The sequence below is a fragment of the Nerophis ophidion genome, linkage group LG14, assembly GCF_033978795.1.
Source record: "Nerophis ophidion isolate RoL-2023_Sa linkage group LG14, RoL_Noph_v1.0, whole genome shotgun sequence".
NCBI lineage: Eukaryota > Metazoa > Chordata > Actinopteri > Syngnathiformes > Syngnathidae > Nerophis > Nerophis ophidion.
Window position 1 is genome coordinate 54459493 of NC_084624.1, and position 20692 is coordinate 54480184.

Genomic DNA, 20692 nt, shown 5'->3' on the forward strand with positions numbered 1-20692 from the left:
AAGAAGGTCTTGCAGGCGTCCTCCAAGCAGGGTCTGCACTGATCCCACTGGGACTGGAAGGAGGTCCTGCAGTGGTCCTCGGCCTCCTGCAGCTTCTCCGACACCTCCTGAGCCAGCTGTGCCGCCCCCTGGTGGAAGTAAGGAGCACCGCTGCTGTCTGTTCTGACACTTTGCTGCATCCTCTGGAGAGGAGCTGACCTTTTTCTTGTCGCTGCTGTGTTGCAGAGACTTCATCAGGTGTTTGTGCTTCTGCTCGTTCCTCCACATCACCTCCTTCATCTGCTTCACCCCGTACAACGCTCGCCTCACCTCCTCGCCCACCGCCTCCTCTCCAGCCTGGGACAGCTCTGAGCAGGAGGAGACCAACCTCAGGTGTGTTGTGTGTGTGTGTGTGTTTGTTTATATATACATATATATATGTATATATAAATATATATGTATGTATATATATATATGTATATATATGTATATATATATATATATGTATATATATATATATGTATATATATGTATATGTATATATATATATGTGTGTGTATATGTACATGTGTATGTGTGTGTACATATGTGTGTATATATATATACGTGTATGTATATATGTGTGTATATATGTGTATATATATATATATATGTGTGTGTGTATATATATATATGTATGTACAAACATATGTATATATATACTGTATATATGTATGTATATAAACAGTGGGGCAAAAAAGTATTTAGTCAGCCAGCGATTGTGCAAGTTCTCCCACTTCAAATGATGACAGAGGTCTGTCATGTTCATCATAGGTACACTTCAACTGGGAGAGACAGAATGTGAAAAAAAATCCAGGAATTTACATTGTAGGAATTTTAAAGAATTTATTTGTAAATTCTGATGGAAAATAAGTATTTGGTCAAGCATTCAAAGCTCTCACTGATGGAAGGAGGTTTTGGCTCAAAATCTCACGATACATGGCCCCATTCATTCTTTCCTTAACACGGATCAATCGTCCTGTCCCCTTAGCAGAAAAACAGCCCCAAAGCATGATGTTTCCACCCCCATGCTTCACAGTAGGTATGGTGTTCTTGGGATGCAACTCAGTATTCTTCTTCCTCCAAATATGACGAGTTGAGTTTATACCAAAAAGTTCTATTTTGCTTTCATCTGACCACATGACATTCTCCCAATCCTCTGCTGTATCATCCATGTATCCATTTTGGTATCAACTCAACTCGTCGTGTTTGGAGGAAGAAGAATGCTGAGTTGCATCCCAAGAACACCATACCTACTGTGAAGCATGGGGGTGGAAACATCATGCTTTGGGGCTGTTTTTCTGCTACGGGGACAGGACGATTGATCCGTGTTAAGGAAAGAATGAATGGGGCCATGTATCCTGAGATTTGGAGCCAAAACCTCCTTCCATCAGTGAGAGCTTTGAATGGTTGACCAAATACTTATTTTCCACCATCATTTACAAATAAATTCTTTAAAATTCCTACAATGTGAATTCCTGGATTTTTTGCACACATTCTGTCTCTCCCAGTTGAAGTGTACCTATGATGAAAATGACAGACCTCTGTCATCATTTGAAGTGGGAGAACTTGCACAATCGCTGGCTGACTAAAAATTATCTTGCATATATATATATATATATATATATATATATATATATATAGTGAGGATTTGGGTCACTGCGGTATTGTTTTTAATTTTGTAAAGCGCTTTGCATTTTATGTATGAAAAGTGCGTTATAAATAAAGTTGTTTGATTTGTATGTATTTTAATATGAGATGATACAATATATTTAACTGTGTTTTATTTTGTATGAATTACATAATCTAAATGAAGTATTCTTCAAAAGGCCACGTTCAATTTAAAGACTGTAGTTATTTTTAAAGAATGCAAATATAAATAAAAAAAATAGAGAGAGTATAGTAAGATATTCAAATTATGTATAATACTGTATTTATATATTTATCTTTACAGTCCTTATATTTAAAAGAATACATCTAATTATAGAATAGATATATATTGTGAGTACAAATGATAAATCCAAAGGTTCTTATGTTCCTTTTGACTGTAAAATGCACTGTTGATGTACAATGTATTTATATTATTCACATGTGAATAATGTGAAGTGAATTATATTTATATAGCGCTTTTCTTGAGTGACTCAAAGCGCTTTACATAGTGACACCCAATATCTAAGTTACATTCAAACCAGAGTGGGTGGCACTGGGAGCAGGTGGGTAAAGTGTCTTGCCCAAGGACACAATGGCAGTGACTAGGATGGCGGAAGCGGGAATCGAACCTGCAACCCTCAAGTTGCTGGCACGGCCACTCTACCAACCGAGCTATGCCGCCCCATAATGCTGTATAATAGACTGTATCTATATTATTCATATGTGAATAATGCTGTATAATAGACTGTATCTATATTATTCATATGTGAATAATGCTGTATAATAGACTATCTATATTATTCACATGTGAATAATTCTATATTATAGACTTTATTTATATTATTCACATGTGAATAAACTGTATAATAGACTGAATTTATGTTATTCACATGTGAGTAATGCTGTATAATAGACTGTATTATTCATATGTGAATAATGCTGTATAATAGACTATTGATGTTATTCACATGTGAATAATGCTGTATAATAGACTGTATTTATATTATTCACATGTGAATAATGCTGTATAATAGACTATTTATATTATTCACATGTGAATAATGCTGTATAATAGACTGTATTTGTCATTCACATGTGAATAATGCAGTATAATAGACTATTTATATTATTCACATGTGAATAATGCTGTATAATAGACTGTATTATTCATATGTGAATAATGCTGTATAATAGACTATTGATGTTATTCACATGTGAATAATGCTGTATAATAGACTGTATTTATATTATTCACATGTGAATAATGCAGTATAATAGACTATTTATATTATTCACATGTGAATAATGCTGTATAATAGACTGTATCTATATTATTCACATGTGAATAATGCTGTATAATAGACTGTATTTATGTTATTCACATGTGAATAATACTGTTTAATAGACTGTATTTATATTATTCATATGTGAATAATGCTGTATAATAGACTGTATTTATATTATTCACATGTGAGTAATGCTGTATAATAGACTTTATTTATATTATTCGCACGTTAATAATGCTGTAAAATTGACTACATTATTCACGTGTGAACAATGCTATATAATAGACTATATTATTCACCTGTGAATAATGCTGTATAATAGACTGTATTTATATTATTCACCTGTGAATAATGCTGTATAATAGACTGTATTTATATTATTCACATGTAAAAAATACCTAAATGTTTGTTTATTGTGAGCAAAGTATGGTGCTGAATTTCCCCCAGGAATCAATGAAGTACTTTCTATTCTATTTTCTATTGTATCTACTGTATATTGCAAGTCCTTGGTCGATGTAATGCTGCTGGAGTATTTGTTTTTATAAAATATAGGTTTTAGAATACAGTAATTACTTTATTATTTTGACCATGCTGCATAAATAATGTAGAATGTGATAAGTTAGAATGTGATAAGTATAGTTTGAGTAAAGTGTAGACATGAGTTGACTCAGACACTAAAAGAAGTTAAAAGTCCAAAAGGTCACCTTTGAAAGTGTCACCTGAGGGTGTTTGTTCCTCCGCTGCAGCAACCCCGTGCAGGAGGAGCAGGGCCAACACGACTTTCATCTCCGTGCAGCAAGTCTGAAAACTGTGTAACCACGGCAACACCAAAGTACAACAAGTAAATACAGAAGTCATGCAACTATCAGTAATTAGTCCTAGTTAGTGACCGCAACTTTTTCAAAGACTTTAATTATCTGAACATAGAGAGACAATTGACTGAGGACAAGAAGTATTAATGACAATAATAATGAGAATAAGAAGTATTAATGACAATAATGAATGAGAATAAGAAGTATTAATGACAATAATAATGAGAATAAGAAGTATTAATGACAATAATAATGAGAATAAGAAGTATTAATGACAATAATAATGAGGATAAGAAGTATTAATGACAATAATAATGAGAATAAGAAGTATTAATGACAATAATAATGAGAATAAGAAGTATTAATGACAATAATAATGAGAATAAGAAGTATTAATGACAATAATAATGAGAATAAGAAGTATTAATGACAATAATAATGAGGACAAGAAGTATTAATGACAATAATGAATGAGAATAAGAAGTATTAATGACAATAATAATGAGAATAAGAAGTATTAATGACAATAATAATGAGGACAAGAAGTATTAATGACAATAATGAATGAGAATAAGAAGTATTAATGACAATAATAATGAGAATAAGAAGTATTAATGACAATAATAATGAGGACAAGAAGTATTAATGACAATAATAATGAGAATAAGAAGTATTAATGACAATAATAATGAGAATAAGAAGTATTAATGAGAATAAGAAGTATTAATGACAATAATAATGAGAATAAGAAGTATTAATGACAATAATAATGAGAATAAGAAGTATTAATGACAATAATAATGAGAATAAGAAGTATTAATGACAATAATAATGAGAATAAGAAGTATTAATGACAATAATAATGAGAATAAGAAGTATTAATGACAATAATAATGAGAATAAGAAGTATTAATGACAATAATAATGAGAATAAGAAGTATTAATGACAATAATAATGAGAATAAGAAGTATTAATGACAATAATAATGAGAATAAGAAGTATTAATGACAATAATAATGAGAATAAGAAGTATTAATGACAATAATAATGAGAATAAGAAGTATTAATGACAATAATAATGAGAATAAGGAAAGAGGACTCACCAAAGTGCTGATTGTCCTGAAGTGTGGATTGTCAGAATGAGAGCAAGTCTATTTGTGCTCCTTCCAGCTCAGCTCTGATCCTCTTAGTCTCCTCACTCCATCTTCATGCTCCTTAATCCTGCATCCAACATGCTGCTTTACACTCTGCTCACCCAGCATCCAACATGTTGTTTACACTTTGTTAATCCAGCATCCAACATGCTTGTTTACACTTTGTTAATCCAGCATCCAACATGCTTGTTTACACTTTATTAATCCAGCATCCAACGTGTTTCTTCATCCAACATGCTTGTTTGCACTTTGTTAATCCTGCATCCAACATGCTTGTTTACACTTTATTAATCCAGCATCCAACGTGTTTCTTCATCCAGCATCCAACGTGCTTGTTTGCACTTTGTTAATCAAGCATCCAACATGCTGCTTTACACCCTCTTAATCCAGCATCCAACATGATTTTTACACTTTAATTCAGCATCCAACATGCTTGTTTACACTTTAATCCAGCATCCAACATGCTTGTTTACACTTTAATACAGCATCCAACATGTGTGTTTACACTTTGTTAATCCAGCATCCAACATGCTTGTTTACACTTTATTAATCCAGCATCCAACGTGTTTCTTCATCCAGCATCCAACATGTTTGTTTGCACTTTGTTATCCTGCATCCAACATGCTTGTTTTCACTTTATTAATCCAGCATCCAACATGCTTGTTTGCACTTTGTTAATACAGCATCCAACATGCTTGTTTACACTTTGTTAATCCAGCATCCAACATGTTGCTTTACGCCCTCTTAATCCAGCATCCAACATGATTTTTTTACACTTTAATTCAGCATCCAACATGCTTGTTTACACTTTGTTAATCCAGCATCCAACATGCTTGTTTACACTTTTTTAATACAGCATCCAACATGCTGTTTTACACTTTGTTCCTCCAGCATCTAACATGCTTCTTTACACCCTTTTAATCCTGCATCCAACATACTGCTTTACACTCTCTTAATACAGCATCCAACATGCGTGTTTACACTTTAATACAGCATCCAACAAGCTGCTTCACACCCTCTTAATCCAGCATCCAACATGCTTGTTTACACTTTTTTAATACAGCATCCAACATGCTTTTTTACACTTTGTTAATCCAGCATCCAACATGCTTGTTTACACTTTGTTAATCCAGCATCCAACGTGTTTTTTCATCCAGCATCCAACATGCTTGTTTGCACTTTGTTAATCCTGCATCCAACATGCTTGTTTTCACTTTATTAATCCAGCATCCAACGTGCTTTTTCATCCAGCATCCAACATGCTTGTTTGCACTTTGTTAATCCAGCATCCAACATGCTTGTTTACACTTTGTTCATCCAGCATCCAACATGCTTGTTTACACTTTGTTCATCCAGCATCCAACGTGTTTATTTATCTATCATCCAATAGCCTTGTTTACACTTTGTTAATCCAACATCCAACATGCTTGTTTACACTTTATTAATCCAACATCCAACATTCTTCTTCATCCAGCATCCAACATGCTCGTTTGCATTTTGTTCATCCAGCATGCTTGTTTACACTTTGTTCATCCAGCATCCAACAGCCTTGTTTACACTTTGTTCATCCAGCATCCAACAGCCTTGTTTACACTTTGTTCATCCAGCATCCAACATGATTGTTTAAAATTTGTTACGCCAGCATCCAACAGCCTTGTTTACACTTTGTTAATCCAGCATCCAACATGATTGTTTAAAATGTGTTACTCCAGCATCCAACAGCCTTGTTTACACTTTGTTAATCCAGCATCCAACATGATTGTTTAAAATTTGTTAATCCTGCATCCAACAGCCTTGTTTACACTTTGTTAATCTTGCATCCAACAGCCTTGTTAACACTTTGTTAATCCAGTATCCAACATGATTGTTTACACTTTGTTAATCCAACAGCCTTGTTTACACTTTGTTAATCCAGCATCCAACATGATTGTTTAAAATGTGTTAATCCAGCATCCAACAGCCTTGTTTACACTTTGTTAATCCAGCATCCAACAGCCTTGTTTACACTTTGTTAATCCAGCATCCAACATGATTGTTTAAAATGTGTTAATCCAGCATCCAACAGCCTTGTTTACACTTTGTTAATCCAGCATCCAACAGCCTTGTTTACACTTTGTTAATCCAGCATCCAACATGATTGTTTAAAATGTGTTAATCCAGCATCCAACAGCCTTGTTTACACTTTGTTAATCCAGCATCCAACATGATTGTTTAAAATGTGTTAATCCAGCATCCAACAGCCTTGTTTACAATTTGTTAATCCAGCATCCAACATGATTGTTTAAAATGTGTTCATCCAGCATCCAACAGCCTTGTTAACACTTTGTTAATCCAGCATCCAACATGATTGTTTAAAATGTGTTCATCCAGAATCCAACAGCCTTGTTTACACTTTGTTAATCCAGCATCCAACGTGCTGCTTTACACTCTGTTCCATGCCAGTGTAAACACACTTCTAGCACTTTGTTCTGTAAATGTTCTTAATTGTTTTGAGAATACGTCTTGAAATATTTAATACATTCAAGAAATAAAAATAAAATACGTAATAGTTTGTAAACCTTGTTGTGGTTTTGAAGTTGAATGTGTACCTGTACCTAATAAAGTGGCCACGATGCGGTGTTTCTGCTGCCCTCTTGTGGCCTGAAGTATAATATTTTGTTTTTGTATTAATTGTTGAATTATTTTCTTTTAATCAATCAATGTTTGTTTATATATACATAAATCACAAGTGTCTCAAAGGGCTACACAAGCCACAACAACATCCACGGATCAGTGCCCATATAAGGGCAAGGAAAACCTCGCAACCCGGTGGGTCTGAAAAATGCCTTGTTATATTTTATTTTATTTTTGGTCTATTTATGTTTGATAATATTGTACGAAATCATAAATGTGTATTATTTTATTAGTTTGCACATACTTGTATTAATCGTTCAATCGCTACAATTAAAACACATATATATATATATATATATATATATATATATATGTGTGTATATGTTTGATTGATTTTGGAAAAAGCTGAATTTTGTTTTTTGTTGGTTCATTTATTTACAATACACATTCATAAATATGTATATGTGTATCATATATATACACGTGTGTGTGTGTTTATATATATATATAGATATAGTGTTATTTTAGTTTGCCCACACTTGCATTAATCATTGAATTTATATGTTTTGAGGTTTTTTAATAAAAGTTGAAAAAATATATTCTTAAAATAGTTTTGTTTTCTGTAATTTAGTTTGAATACATTTTTGGGGGGTTTGATTAATATTAATTGAGTTGTTTGTTTTTTTCATCTATAATACATACTCAAATATCTTAAGATATTTATTTTTCATTGTGCTTTTAGGGTTTTTCATACTTGTATATATTGAGTCACTGTCTTAATTAAAAATTAAAAATGTCTTGTTTTATTCAATTTTATTTGAATATATAATCATTTTCCATATGTATTTATAACATGTGTACAAATGACATAATGTCTATTATTTTTACCTTTGTACACATTCTTCCAGCATGTCATCTCCAGTCAATTATTGAATTAATATATATATATATATATATATATTTTTTTTTTTTAAATACTGCCATGTTTTATTTAATTTCTTTAGAAACAATTTCATTTAGTTTTTGGTTTATTATACAAATTCGTCATGAAACTTATTTAATGTGCTTTTTTACATTCTATTAATTGTTCAATTATTGTTTGTCTCAATATTGTCTTGGTTTAATTTCATTTGAAGGAATTTGGCTTTATTTATAACATGTATAGAAATTCATAAATATGTTTATTGTTTTGAGGTATTGTAATAAAAGTTGAAAAAATATTTTATTTAAAATAGTTTTGTTTTATTTAATTTGAATTAATTTATCATTGGTTGATTTATTAATAATTTAGTTTATGGTTTGTTCATTTATAATACATATTCAAATAAATACCATTTTTATTTTTCATTGTCCTTTTAGGTTTTTACATACTTGTATTAAATATTCAGTTACTACATTATTTTTTTTATAATGTTGTCTTGTTTTATTCCATTTTATTTCACTTTGTACGTACACATAAACTAAATTGTTTTTTTCTTTCAGCGTGTACTGTCCAGCCAATCATAGAATATATATATATATATATATATGTATGTATGTATGTATGTATGTATGTATGTGTGTGTTTATGTATATATATATATATATATATATATATATATATATATATATATATGTGTATATATATATGTTTATGTATATATATATATAAATGTATGTGTATGTATATATATGAATGTATGTATATATTAATGTATATATATATGTAGATATACATATATATATATTTATGTATATATATATATATGTATATATGTATGTCTATATATGTAGATGTATGTATATCTATATATATATGTGTGTGTGTATTTATATATATATATATACTGCCATTTTTTATTTCATTTATTTACAAACAATTTAATTGGGTTTGTGGTTTATTTATTTATAATGCGTATCCAAATTTGTAAATAAGCCTGTATTTAATGTGCTTTTGTACATACTTCCATAAATTTCATTTGAAGGAATTTGGCTTTGTTTTTGTTTTTTGTGTGTATTCAAAATACATATTCAAATTGGTGAATATGTCATTATTTATTGTTTTTTTTTTATTTAAAAAATTATTTTCCTGTTTATTATAAAATTGTCTGAAAGTTTTTTTATTTGAATTTTCTGACTCAAGCTTTCATTGCCTTCTATGCAAAAGTCACTGCAGGGATTTTATATGAAAATTGCACACACACACACACACACACACACACACACACATGATGGGGGTGCGTCCAGATGTGGAACACGTGGTCTCTCTCTCTCTCCAAACAGTCGTCTAGTCTTCCTCCACTTCCTCTCTGCCTGCTGCTGCACAACTCTCTCCTCTTTTCTTCTCTTTCTCCCTGCGCCTCAAACACCTTCCCCAAAACTTTTCCGTAGCAATCTTTTGCTTTATTTTGCGCGTGGGAGTAAAAAGTATTTTGTTCTTTTGCATGTTTTGCGGCATCCAGAAGAGGAATAAAGAAGCTTGTGGTGCGACTTTCAACGTGATGGAGTTCTTCCTCTAAAAGTACTTTTGTCGGGGGTCTCAGCGATGCAGTGCATGTGAGTGAAGACCAAGGAGCACAATGAAAGGTAAGATAATACTTTACTGAACACACACACACACACACACACACACACACACACACACACACACACGAGGTGCTTTGCTGCACCTCTGCCACACCGCTAGCTCTGTGGAATGTGTGGGCAACAACCATGTCTGACATCTGCTTTCATTCAGGACACCGTGTGTGTGTGTGTGTGTGTGTGTGTGTGTGTGTGTGTGTGTGTGTGTGTGTTACACATCCAACACAAAAGACCAAGTGAGATGGGCATTCTGTTAGCTTGCTTGTAAATTAAAGAATTTGGAGGTAAAACAGGCCTGGAGCATAATACTACCACCACCATGCTTGACGGTAGGTATGGTGTTCCTGGGATTAAAGGCCTCACCTTTTTGTTCCATCTGACCACAGAACTATTCCTCCAGAAGGTCTTATCTTTGTCCTTGTGATGTCAGATGAAACAAAAATGGAGCTGTTTGGCCACAACGCCCAGCAATATGTTTGGAGGAGAAAAGGTGAGGCTTTTAATCCCAGGAACACCACACCTACTGTCAAGCATGGTGGTGGTAGTATTATGCTATGGGCCTGTTTTGCTGCCAATGGAACCGCTGCTTTTAAATGGGACAATGAAAAAGGAGGATTAGCTCCAAATTCTTCAGGACAAGCTAAAATCATCAGCCCGGAGGTTGGGTCTTGGGCGCAGTTGGGTGTTCCAGCAGGACAATGACCCCTAACACACCTCAAAATGTTAGGACTTGGACTTGAGCGAGGATTGTTTTCTCAAGGTGCAAAGCGAATGGAGAGACATCTTTTTATTTTGACACTATAACTAAAAAAAACAGGAACAAACCAAAGGCGCGCACAATGGCGGAGAACAAACTTGACTATGAAAACAAAACTTGCACTAAGGCAAAACTATGGTCGTAAAACAAAAACCAGCACTAAGGCATGAATAACAAAAAACTTACTTTGAACGAGAAAGTAACCCCGATCTTCGGCATGGAAGGCATAGAAGGTGGTAGACCAGGGGTGTCAAACTCAAATACAGAGTGGGCCAAAACTTAAAACCGAACAAAGCCGCGGGCCAAGGTTGAACAAATTAACCTTTTAATAGGGACCCAAACAAGTTTTGCATTGAATATTGAACAAGCAAGGCTTATATAACTTTATAGTGACATGCAAAATCCAGTTTCAAATAATAATAATGATTAAAAAATATCAATGGCATATCAAATAAAATTTAAATAAAAATTGAATGCCTCTTTTCGGCGGTGGGGTTGAGGTGGACGGGGTTTGGTGATAGCGGGGGTGTATATTGTAGCGTCCCGGAAGAGTTAGTGCTGCAAGGCGTTTTGGGTATTTGTTCTGTTGTGTTACGGTGCGGATGTTCTCCCGAAATGTGTCATTCTTGTTTGGTGTGGGTTCACAGTGTGGCGCATGTTTGTAACAGTGTTAAAGTTATTTATACTGCCACCCTCAGTGTGACCTGTATGACTGTTGACCAAGTATGCATTGCATTCACTTGAGTGAGTGTATAAGCCGCATATATTATGTGAGTGGGCCGGCACGCTGTTTGTATGGAGGAAAAGCAGACGTGGAGACAGGTTGTAGAGAACGCCAAAGGCAGTGCCTTTAAAGCCCACCCCAAATATTGTTGTCCGGGATGAAATTCGGGAGTCTCCCGGGAAAACCGAGAGGATTGGCAAGTAAGAGTGTAAGCGGTGAATGCGGTGTTACAGGGCGGGCCAGCTCTAATGTTAATTTGATATTGCCTCAAGGGCCAAATTAAATTACACGGCGGGCCAGAGTTTGACACCCATGTGGTAGACGGTGTGAAGGAGGTGGTAGACGGTGATGTTGCCAGGACGAAGAACAGAAACAGACAGGCTTAAATAGCAGTGACATGATCAGTGATCAGTTAGGATTTTTAAACACATATACCTTTTTACCGGCTTCACGGTGGCAGAGGGGTTAGTGCGTCTGCCTCACAATACGAAGTTCCTGCAGTCCTGGGTTCAAATCCAGGCTCGGGATCTTTCTGTGTGGAGTTTGCATGTTCTCCCCGTGAATGCGTGGGTTCCCTCCGGGTACTCCGGCTTCCTCCCACCTCCAAAGACATGCACCTGGGGATAGGCCCCTCCCACCTCCAAAGACATGCACCTGGGGATAGGCCCCTCCCACCTCCAAAGACATGCACCTGGGGATAGGTTGATTGGCAACACTAAATGGTCCCTAGTGTGTGAATGTGAGTGTGAATGTTGTCTGTCTATCTGTGTTGGCCCTGCGATGAGGTGGTGACTTGTCCAGGGTGTACCCCGCATTCCGCCCGATTGTAGCTGAGATAGGCGCCAGCGCCCCCCGCGACCCCGAAAGGGAATAAGTGGTAGAAAATGGATGGATGGATGGATAGATTTATATTGCGCTTTTCTATTGTTAGATACTCAAAGCGCTCACAGAGAAGTGGGAACCCACCATTCATTCACACGATGGTGGTGGTAAGCTACATCAGTAGCCACAGCTGCCCTGGGGTAGACTGAGGGAAGCGTGGCTGCCAGTTTGCACCTACGGCCCCTCCGATCACCACCAATCATTCATTCATCATTCATTCACCAGTGTGAGCAGCACCGGGGGCAAAGGGTGAAGTGTCCTGCCCAAGGACACAACGGCAGCGATTTGGATGTCAATAGGTGGGAAGCGAACCTGCAACCCTCAGGATTCTGGCACGGCCGCTCTACCCACTACGCCATGCCGCCCCTAAAATAAATAGGGGCGGCATTTAAATATAAAAAGGCCGTTTGTCGTTTCCGCTTCTAGTAAACACAGAAGAGATATTGAACCCTTTTGATTAAAAGTTGATGAAAGAGTTTTAATTACTACCCGGTTTGGATTTTATGAGCCCGCAAAGTACCGGTGCAATGTTGCAGTTGCGCTAATGTTGTCACAAGATGGCAGCGTCCTGCTCGGACAAAACCGCTTCTAACTCACTGTAGAAATGTCATACTCAGATGAAACAAAAACCTCAATGTAGGTCTCACTGAGACCTATATTTCATAGACTGACAACCTCCAGCTAAAATTAACAGGAAGTTTGCTATTCCCACTTCAATACAACTGCATTACATTCCCCATGCATTAGAGCAGGGGTAGGGAACCTATAGCTCTAGAGCCAGATGTGGCTCTTTTGATGACTGCATCTGGCTCTCAGATAAATCTGAGCTGACATTCCTTAACACGATAAGTAATGAATAATTCCACTTGTAATCACCGTGTTAAAAATAATGTTCAAAATATAAAACATTCTCATGCTTTTTTATGTTCAAAAAGTTGCGTTAATGGTAAGTAGTAATTTATTTATTATTGGTTAGTGTGGGGCTTGCCCTCCTGGGGGTTCTTCAGACCACCAAACACCGACATGAGAGCCCTTTTCAGGGTTACATTATTGTTTTATTTTTCAATAAGTCTCTCAGTTGCTTTCCAGAAATTGTATTTTTCTCTCTCGCTCGCACTCTGGCTCCAGCCTCCAACCCGTCTCCCCTTCTGGCTGCTGCTTATAACAGAGCGACAGGTGATTAGATAACAAGGCCCAGGTGGGCCATCTACGCACCTGTCGCTGATTTCGAGGCCGGTCCTGGGACACCCAAGTTTGCTGCATGCCCACAGGCCACGCCCCCACCACAGTTAACTTCAGAATAACAATGTTATTACAAAGAATAAGAGACCTATTATACTCTAGAAATGTTGGTCTTACTTAAAAATGCACGTGTTTAGTTGTGTTCAGTGTTATAAAAATATTATATGGCTCTTACGGAAATACATTTTTAAATATTTGGCTTTCATGGCTCTCTCAGCCAAAAAGGTTCCCGACCCCTGCATTAAAGTCTCAAAAAGGCGGCACCAAGGCGTCCTTATAAAATGCCCAAGCCACTTTACAACTGTTATTACTATGAGACTGATGTATGACACACGTGTATACAACTTTTTCTCTGTGTAATAATCCATCCATCCATTTTCTACTGCTTATCCGGGCTCGGGTCGCGGGGGCAGCAGCCCAAGCAGTCCTGTCCATCGCTGCTTGCAGATTTAATTCATATAGAGATTACTTTCCAGATTTATGTAGAAGTCTATTTAACTATTATTTTAAACAACCATTTAAAGGAGACATTTATGGTTCGGTCTAATGCAGGGGTGTGCAAAATTGATGGTGTTGCAAAAATAAAACATTGAAAAAAGTGGAATGAGGTGAAATCTAATGAGAAAAAGTGGCAATGTTGACACAAATCTGCCATGCAGGCAGTTTTTTTGTTCCTTTTGTCTTTATTTATTTATTTATTTTTCCATTGCTCAAAAAAAGGACCAAAAAAAATCTATGTTATAATGAATTACTACTCAAAAAATTATCACTTTAAAATGTTTTATGTGGAAAAAATATTGCATATGTTGTGTGGTTGCCATATAAAAACATCAGCGTTTTGACAAAAGAGCATAAAACAAACAAAATAATAGTTCAAACTTAAAATCCACAGATATATCGGAAGTTTAAGTGTTAAAAGTAATTTTTTAAAAACTAATAAAAATGTATCACTTTTTGAGTGGGGAACCTTTTGGATCTCAAATATATTTAGTATGATTTTATTTAACTTTTCACTGTGATTACTCAAAAAATATTAAATCATTAAAATCAATGGTGTCCTGCATTTTTGATCTTTGAGGGCTTTAATTGCTAAATAAAGGAACTCTCCTGAAGGAATCAATAAAGTATTATCTATCTAAATACTGCATATTTCAGTTTTACTATAAAAAAAACTAAGTTGTCTTTGACAAAAAAGGCATAAAACCTTGTTTTTTTTTACTTTATATTAACCTCAAGTTGATATAGAGATTTACTGTAAGAATTAAATAAAAAAAATAATAATATTTTAACTTATTTTCAACATTTTAGTGACTGAGACCCTCTATGCTCCCCAGGAGTCCTAAGGATTAAAAAAAAAAATCCATATATTTTGTTATGGTTTGAAAATGAAAAATGTCAAAATGGGCCCTGCATGCTTACATTTTTCACCCCTGCTCTAATGGTTCCCTCACACACACACACACACACACACACACACACACACACACACACACACGCGCACACACACACACACACACACACACGGCTCTCGGCACAGTGTTTCTTCACCATCAGCTGCCAAGGATGATGACACGGTGGACAAGTTGCCAGAATGTTCTCTCCAGGGCCTCAGAGCTGCTTCAGAATAAGAAAAGCAGAAAGCGGTCGACATCCAGCCAGAATATTCTCCCCGACATTTAATATGGTCATTGAACGCATCACAGCTGACCTCTGCATGTCTGACTTTCCATCCTGTATGGATTTGTCCTGGGTTTAAAATGTGGTTCTGAATTGGTTAACGCTGCAAAAACTATAGTTTTTCTGAATGTAACAAAATGTGTGTTTGCATTTCAGACGACTTCTGCGAGGAGGAGGAGGTGCAGTCCTTCGGCTACAAGAGGTTCGGTGAGTACCGAGACCGCGGGACGCCCCACAGCGGTGTGTGTGGTCCCGACTTCTTCAGAGAAAACATTTTCCTTTGGCCGCCTCCCGTCTTCATAGAAGCATCCAGATTCAGCTTTTTTTTTTTGTGCAGTTGCCTCCGTTCTAGTTCCACGAGTTGCTGACTCAGCAAACTGCCTTCAATCCCCACAAACATCCTCACAGGGATCCTGAAGAGGTTCCCAAACTTCGGAAAATGATGCAAAACTACTTCTAAAGTACAAACCCCGTTTCCATATGAGTTGGGAAATTGTGTAAGATGTAAATATAAACAGAATACAATGATTTGCAAATCCTTTTCAAGCCATATTCAGTTGAATATGCTACAAAGACAACATATTTCATGTTCAAACTGATAAACTTTTTTTTTTTTTTAGCAAATAATAATTAACTTAGAATTTCATGGCTGCAACACGTGCCAAAGTAGTTGGGAAAGGGCATGTTCACCACTGTGTTACATCACCTTTTCTTTTAACAACACTCAATAAACGTTTGGGAACTGAGGAAACTAATTGTTGAAGCTTTGAAAGTGGAATTCTTTCCCATTCTTGTTTTATGTAGAGCTTCAGTCCTTCAACAGTCCGGGGTCTCCGCTGTCGTAGTTTACGCTTCATAATGCGCCACACATTTTCCATGGGAGACAGGTTTGGACTGCAGGCGGGCCAGGAAAGTACCTGCACTCTTTTTTTTGAAGCCACGCTGTTGTAACACGTGCTGAATGTGGCTTGGCATTGTTTTACTGAAATAAGCAGGGGCGTCCATTAAAAAGACGGCACTTAAATGGCAGCATATGTTGTTCCAAAACCTGTATGTACCTTTCAGCATTAATGGTGCCTTCACAGATGTGTAAGTTACCCATGCCTTGGGCACTAATACACCCCCATACCATCACACATGTGTAAGTTACCCATGTCTTGTTCACTAATACACCCCCATACCATCACACATGTGTAAGTTACCCATGTCTTGTTCACTAATACACCCCCATACCATCACACATGTGTAAGTTACCCATGTCTTGTTCACTAATACACCCCCATACCATCACACATGTGTAAGTTACCCATGTCTTGTTCACTAATACACCCCCATACCATCACACATGTGTAAGTTACCCATGTCTTGTTCACTAATACACCCCCATACCATCACACATGTGTAAGTTACCCATGTCTTGTTCACTAATACACCCCCATACCATCACACATGTGTAAGTTACCCATGTCTTGTTCACTAATACACCCCCATACCATCACACATGTGTAAGTTACCCATGTCTTGGGCACTAATACACCCCCATACCATCACACATGTGTAAGTTACCCATGTCTTGTTCACTAATACACCCCCATACCATCACACATGTGTAAGTTACCCATGTCTTGTTCACTAATACACCCCCATACCATCACACATGTGTAAGTTACCCATGTCTTGTTCACTAATACACCCCCATACCATCACACATGTGTAAGTTACCCATGTCTTGTTCACTAATACACCCCCATACCATCACACATGTGTAAGTTACCCATGTCTTGTTCACTAATACACCCCCATACCATCACACATGTGTAAGTTACCCATGTCTTGTTCACTAATACACCCCCATACCATCACACATGTGTAAGTTAGCCATGTCTTGTTCACTAATACACCCCCATACCATCACACATGTGTAACTAACCCATGTCTTGTTCACTAATACACCCCCATACCATCACACATGTGTAAGTTACCCATGTCTTGTTCACTAATACACCCCCATACCATCACACATGTGTAAGTTACCCATGTCTTGGGCACTAATACACCCCCATACCATCACACATGTGTAAGTTACCCATGTCTTGTTCACTAATACACCCCCATACCATCACACATGTGTAAGTTACCCATGTCTTGTTCACTAATGCACCCCCATACCATCACACATGCTGGCTTTTGAACTTTGCGTCGATAACAGTCTGGATGGTTCGCTTCCCCTTTGGTCTGGTTGACACGATGTCGAATATTTCCAAAAACAATTTGAAATGTGGATTCGTCAGACCACAGAACTCTTTTCCACTTTGCATCAGTCCATCTTAGATGATCTCGGGCCCAGAGAAGCCGGCAGCGTTTCTGGATGTTGTTGATAAATGGCTTTCGCTTTGCATAGTAGAGCTTTAACTTGCACTTACAGATGTAGCGACCAACTGTATTTAGTGACAGTGGTTCTCTGAAGTGTTCCTGAGCCCATGTGGTGATATCCTTTAGAGATTGATGTCGGTGTTTGATACAGTGCCGTCTGAGAGATCGAAGGTCACGGTCATTCAATGTTGGTTTGCGGCCATGTCGCTTACTTGGACTGATTTCTCCAGATTCTCTGAACCTTTTGATGATATTATGGAGCGTAGATGTTGAAATCCCTAAATTTCTTGCCATTGCACTTTGAGAAAGGTTGTTCTTAAACTGTTTGACTATTTGCTCACACAGTTGTGGACAAAGTGGTGACCCTCACCCCATTCCTTTCTTGTGAATTACTTAGCATTTCATGGAAGCTGCTTTTATAGCCAATCATGGCACCCACCTGTTCCCAATTAGCCTGCACACCTGTGGGATGTTTCAAATAAGTGTTTGATGAGCATTCCTCAACTTTATCAGTATTTATCGCCACCTTTCCCAACTTCTTTGTCACGTGTTGCTGGCATCAAATTCTAAAGTTAATGATTATTTACAAAAAAAAAGAATATGTTGTCTTTGTAGCATATTCAACTGAATATGGCATGAAAAGGATTAGCAAATCATTGTATTCTGTTTATATTTACATCTAACACAATTTCCCAACTCATATGGAAACAGGGTTTGTAATATGGTTTCTGTAAAAGGACAAACAGGACAAAAACCTTCCTAATTATTACAACTACCACTGTTTAAAATGTTTGTGTGTATGCTTCACTGATGACACTATTTGGCGAGCGCCGTTTTGTCCTAATTTCAGCGGCCCTTGAACTCACCGTTGTGTGTACCGCGACGCAACAGTTTGTCTACATGTACAACTTTCTCTGACGGTGCCACGGAAAGACGTGTTTTATGCCACTCCTTTGTCTCGTTTTGTCCACCAAACATTGTATACTGTGCGCGAATGCACCAAGGTGCGCTTTGTTGATGTTATGGACTTTTTTGGTCAGTGCATGACTGCAAGCTAATCCATGCTAACGTGCTATTCAGGCTAGCTGTATGTACATATTGCATCGTTATGCCTCGTTTGTAGCTATATTTGAGCTCATTTCATTTCCTTTACTCATCTGTATTTAGTTTAATTTTTCTTGTCTCATGACACCATTATATTGGATTAGATTTTATATAGCGCTGTTTTATTATTAGATACACAAAGCGTTCACAGAGTAGTGAGAACCTATCTTTCATTCATGGTGGTAAGCTACATTTGTAGCCACAGCTGCCATGGGGTGGACTGACGGATGTCTGTATGTGTGTAACAACTGCATTTCTGATAGTTGTGAGTGCGCCATGTTGTTCCAGATGTGAAGTGAAGTGAAGTGAATTATATTTATATAGCGCTTTTCTCTAGTGACTCAAAGCGCTTTACATAGCGACACCCAATATCTAAGTTACATTTAAACCAGTGTGGGTGGCACTGGGAGCAGGTGGGTAAAGTGTCTAGTCCAAGGACACAACGGCAGTGACTAGGATGGCGGAAGCAGGGATCGAACCTGCAACCCTCAAGTTGCTGACACGGCCGCTCTACCAACAGAGCTATACCGCCCTTCAATGTAAAGTTCTTACTTATATCAGTCAGTAAACTCGACATGAAAGCACTAAAACATACCGGTGTAGTGAGTTTACATTATTCACCCAAGGAACTTTAGTTAATAGAGCGTTCTGGTCGGACGGTTTTTCACGGGACGCATTTCGGGCGTTGTTGTTGTTTCCGGATGAGGAGATGCTGCTCCGTTATTGATTGAAGTAAAGTCTGAATGTCATTTGAACAGTTAGCGCCATCTTTTGACACTTTTTCCACTTCCGTCCTTGCACGCTACACCGCTACAACAAAGATGACGGGGAGAAGATGCTGTCCAGGTGGAGGCACGTAAATGAGAGAACTGAAGCGACTGTCAGAAAGCGGGTAGAAGATAATGTGGAAAACATCTTACATGCAACATTTTGAGCAAAGAACCACCATTAAATGTTATGTAGACCACAAGGAAGTCTTTTACATTTAGAAAAATAATAATAATATGACTCCTTTAATCCGGTGCGCCTTATATATGAAAAACGATCAAAAATAGACCATCTGCAGTGCGCCTTGTAATCCGGTGCGCCCTATGGTCCGTAAAATACGGTCATCACCTGTGACTAATCATGATTACTCAGTGGCCTAGTGGTTAGACTGTCCGCCCTGAGATGGGTATGTCGTGAGTTCAAACCCCGGCCGAGTCATACCAAAGATTATAAAAAAAATGGTAGCCATTACCTCCCTGCTTGGCACTCAGCATCAAGGGTTGGAATTGGGGGTTAAATCACCAAAAATGATTTCTGGGCGCGGCCACCGCTACTGCTCACTACTCCCCTCACCTCCCAGGGGGTGATCAAGGGTGATGGGTCAAATGCAGAGAATAATTTTGTCACACCTACTGTGTGTGTGACTATAATTGGTACTTTCACTTTCATGAATCCAAATTTCATAATGTGATTACCGTATTTCCTTGAATTGCCGCCGGGTATATAGTATGCACCTGCCTAGAATTACTGCCGGGTCAAACTCGTTTCGCAAAATATTGTTTTTATAAGCGCATGTCTAGAATTTCCACCGGGTCAAACCCGTTTCGCCAAATAATTAGCATATGCCTAGAATTTCCACCGGGTCAAACTCGTCACGTCACGAGTGACACTTCACCTGTCGTCATTTTCAAAATGGAGGAGGCTGATTTCAATCATTTGAAATCGCATAAAGGGAAGAAGATTAAGAGCAATTCAGTAGGATTTATGGTCCAAGCTATTGAATATGCTAAAAAGAACAGTAAGCAGCTATGTTTTATTAATATACCGTAGCTGCGTGTGTCAAATATGA

The 20692-nt window shown here is 37.1% G+C and overlaps 2 protein-coding genes across 2 annotated transcripts in view; one reads left to right on the forward strand and one right to left on the reverse strand.

Moving 5' to 3' along the window:
* Positions 1-4954, reverse strand: part of clul1 (clusterin-like 1 (retinal)) — an 11023-nt gene extending 6069 nt beyond the window's left edge. Inside the window, exons 1-4 of the mRNA XM_061921065.1 lie at positions 4871-4954; positions 3659-3762; positions 199-347; positions 1-128 (exon numbers count right to left, since the gene is read on the reverse strand). The exon at positions 1-128 is cut by the window's left edge and continues 43 nt beyond it. Coding sequence (XP_061777049.1) covers positions 1-128; positions 199-347; positions 3659-3740 — 359 coding nt within the window. The 5' untranslated portion in view covers positions 3741-3762; positions 4871-4954. The remainder of the gene's footprint in view (positions 129-198; positions 348-3658; positions 3763-4870) is intronic.
* A 4837-nt stretch (positions 4955-9791) lies between these two features.
* Positions 9792-20692, forward strand: part of LOC133567910 (collectin-12-like) — a 109571-nt gene continuing 98670 nt past the window's right edge. Inside the window, exons 1-2 of the mRNA XM_061919525.1 lie at positions 9792-10099; positions 15535-15585. Of these exons, the coding sequence (XP_061775509.1) occupies positions 10093-10099; positions 15535-15585 (58 nt within the window). The 5' untranslated portion in view covers positions 9792-10092. The remainder of the gene's footprint in view (positions 10100-15534; positions 15586-20692) is intronic.